Source organism: Pseudorasbora parva, chromosome 8, assembly GCF_024679245.1.
Source record: "Pseudorasbora parva isolate DD20220531a chromosome 8, ASM2467924v1, whole genome shotgun sequence".
Classification (NCBI taxonomy): domain Eukaryota; kingdom Metazoa; phylum Chordata; class Actinopteri; order Cypriniformes; family Gobionidae; genus Pseudorasbora; species Pseudorasbora parva.
The window spans coordinates 17,873,567-17,877,087 of record NC_090179.1 but is presented as its reverse complement, the minus strand read 5'-3'; the positions used below and the strand labels follow the sequence as shown (position 1 = coordinate 17,877,087).

At 39.2% G+C, this 3,521-nt stretch overlaps 1 protein-coding gene across 1 annotated transcript; it reads right to left on the bottom strand.

The window, feature by feature from the left end:
• Positions 1-876: 876 nt before the first annotated feature.
• Positions 877-2,871, bottom strand: LOC137085067 (uncharacterized). The gene is made up of 2 exons (XM_067451631.1): positions 2,478-2,871; positions 877-2,205 (listed from the first exon to the last, which is right to left on the bottom strand). The coding sequence occupies exons 1-2, from the start codon at positions 2,827-2,829 to the stop codon at positions 1,160-1,162; spliced, it is 1,398 nt and encodes a 465-aa protein (XP_067307732.1). The 5' UTR covers positions 2,830-2,871; the 3' UTR covers positions 877-1,159.
• Positions 2,872-3,521: the final 650 nt, after the last annotated feature.

Here is a 3,521-nt window from a genome sequence, read left to right as displayed (position 1 = left end):
CTGAAGTGTTTTCCAGCAAGCTCACAGATGTGAAGATGGTGGATGGGGCTCCACAGCTGCAACCAAATGGATCCCGTGGTTACTACCTTCAAGTCCAACTAGGTATGTTTTGTACAAGACTAGAGAGATGCAAGCTGCTAGTCTGGGCTCCATCTGAAAAAGTTGTCATTGATGTGCCATTTGATTTGGAGTATTGTTCACAAGTTCTACCTAAACTCAAGTCCTTCTATTTTAGTCACATGCTACCAAGGATTGTAGATGAGTTTCTGTCAGGCAGACTCGTACTGTCCCATAAATATGTCCATATGTGTAAATAGACTCATGTTGTAGTCTTTAACCTGCTGTACGGGCATGCCAGACACCAGCTTCCCTGTGTCTGTGATGTGTGCAGATACCTAATTTTTAATAGTTGTTCCGCTGACCCTTTGTTAGGCTAGTTCCTTGGTGTTTTTCTTTTTATAGTTTGTGCTCAGTTTTACACATTAAGGTGATGTTTTGCCATTTTAATAGTAATTGTGATTATAATTAATATGTATAATAAATTAAATGGCCTAGAAATAATGCCATACATGTGTGAAATGTTTAAATTGAGTGATGTTTTTCTATTTTAAAAGTGAATTATTGTAATTACATTCAATGTAAACAAATGACATGAGTTAATAAATTCCATTAGTGAAATACTGTATTTTCTTGCCATTTTATATACATGAGTCATGACACTTTGTTATTTACATGTGGTTAGGACAACATCCACTCAATCAAAATACGACTAAATAACAAATTACATTAGCAATTAAATAGCAATTAAAATTAAAACCGATTGAAAAATGTAATAATACACATTTTAGTTGGACACACGGTAAATAGCATGTTTTTGTATCTATAAACATTTAAATAGTCTTAAAAATAAGTTGCTATTATACAACACTTGAAAAATTATTTTAAAAAATTAAAAAACATCAAGGTGCCAAACACAGACTATTTAGTATAAAACCTGAGATCAAAAACACCTGCTTGTGCATTATAATTACATTGGTTTACAGTAAATAATCAGCAGTGCAGAATAGAGATAGAGAATAGAGATACCTGAAAAATAATTATTTACAAATATTAAGCTACAGTGGAAATCCGGATCTTTTTGACATGTAAATGTCCAGGCTCATTCAGCATCCTCATGGATGATTTCCCCCTGCATGTTTACCAGGGCTGCACAGATTCTGAGGATTTTGTCCATTTTGTGTGCCAAGTTGATAGGTACAGTCTGGGAGATTATTTTAAACACTTTGAGCCTCCTGATAACTCTTTCCACATGTATGCGCACATTCGCAATCCTTCTTGTGGCAGTTACATCCTCATCAGACAACTGCTCTCCTTTATGAGTGAACGCTGGTAGAACAAGGTTAACCCTTCTCTCAAACAGCAGATCTCTGATGGTAAAGCCTCTGTCTGCCATCACTTCATCACCAGGACGAAGATACTCCAGGAAGCCAGACTCCTGAGTGATGAACTTGTCACTACACCTGCCTCCATAAGCAGGAGAAATGAACATAACAAGCCCACATGGGGCAATAGCAACTAAATACTTTATAGTATTGCTAGAATAATAATGGCTGTATGACTCGCCTCTGGAGTCAAGGTTGTGTGGTTTCTGCAGGATGGTCTCAGTGCAGTCAATGATGCAGGTGGTGCTGGGGAACTTCTCCCTGAAGCACTGAGGCATTGTGCTCCGGATTGTCTCCCGTGGCAGCCATGGAATGTAGATTCTCATGTGCTCCTCCATTGTGTCTATCCAGTAGGAGAGGATCCTGCTCACTAACCCCTGGGACACAGCAAAGCGTTCTGCAAGATCACCCTGGAGCAGATTCAACTTTAGTTTCATCATGGTCATCAATATTTGATCCATTACGTACATCTTAAAGTTTGCTTTATAGAACTGTTCCAGAAATTTAACATGATCAAAAAAGGCAATGAGAGACAGGCCTGTGTACAACACACAGCTAGTTTCATTTTTCAGGATGGCATGGGCAAGGGGTTCTTCTCCACCACATTGTGTTTCTCTGTCGCATACATCTTTCAACTTTTCTCCTAATGTGTAGGTGTGATCCATCAGTGCCTGAACCTCCCACTGGGTGTCAGCATCTTTATGCATAGGTGACTCGGACTCTGGAACGGTCGGGTCAGCCTCCTCATCACAGTGGCAGTCATCTGCCAAACACAAGACCACATAAGCCCACAACCAGTTTAGCAAAAAACATAAAACATACCTAGACTACTTTAAACTACGTTAGCACCAAGCTAATATAGCAACACCTGTATTAGTGCTAATTCAAATAATTATATTGCATTTATTGCTTCCAATTTTTACTAGCAGGGATGAAAAAAATAAAAATATATTAAATTACAATATACTGTTGTCAGTGATATACATAGTTCCTTTAACATTGCCCTGTGTAGCAATTAAAAATCCGTTATCTTACCTGTCTCTGCTAACCTCTTAACACGTCTCCTTGGATTTTTTATCGGGACTTCGTAGCCCAGCCACTTTTCTGGTATCGGATGGTCTTCTGTAGGTCTCGAGTGCACGAAATGAAAAGAACAAACATACGGTCGCTTCGGTGGTTTCTTCAAATTTAAAGCTTTTAACCACAGGCGAAGGGATTCCTCATTCTTCGGCGGGGGGTAAAGGTCGTAGGGCGCCTCGCATCCACATTCAGCTCTCGTACGCGTTTGATGAACAAAACACTCCTGCTCCAAGTAAATCTTTCTTTTGTACCAGTTATTATGACACCCTCTAACTGCACAAACAATCCCGGTCTTCCTCGAAGCCATAACGACGAGTTAGTTGTTACGAACGAACACTTGAAAAGTTGTTTCGCTCGGAAATGCCAGACCGGAAGTGCCAGACCGGAAGTCTCGCACAAAAAAACTGTCAAATGGCCTTGTACGTATTTCCGTTAAAAATAAGGTGGATACAAACAATAACATAATATATAACATAATAATATAATAGCAATTAGAAACAAACAAGAATAAAATACAAGATATGTTCGTTCTCGCGTGTGTTTCAGATGAAACGTGCATGAGAACGTCATGAAAGCTTGAAGCGTCTCATGCACGCGCTGGTAACAGGCAAGCTTTCATGACGTTCTCATGCACGTTTCATCTGAAACACACGTGAGAACGGACATTTCTTGTATTTTATTCTTTTTTGTTTCTAATTGCTATCATCATGTTATTGTTTGTATACTGTTGAACTTGTGAGCATCAAAAAAAAAAAAAAAACGACATCATCAGACATCCACATGACCAGTTTTATGGCGCGCGCACGTCACGCTTGACCCTTCAAGTTACGTCAAGCGTAAAATCAACCCTCGCGTGCACACGCAGATAACTGCTGGTCGGATGCGATGTATTGTTATTTTTCTTACAAACACTCATCGTTTAACTTCAGAAGACATTGATTCATCCATTGGGATCGTATGGATTACTCTAGTTATTGCTGTATTTGCTGTTTGATGCCT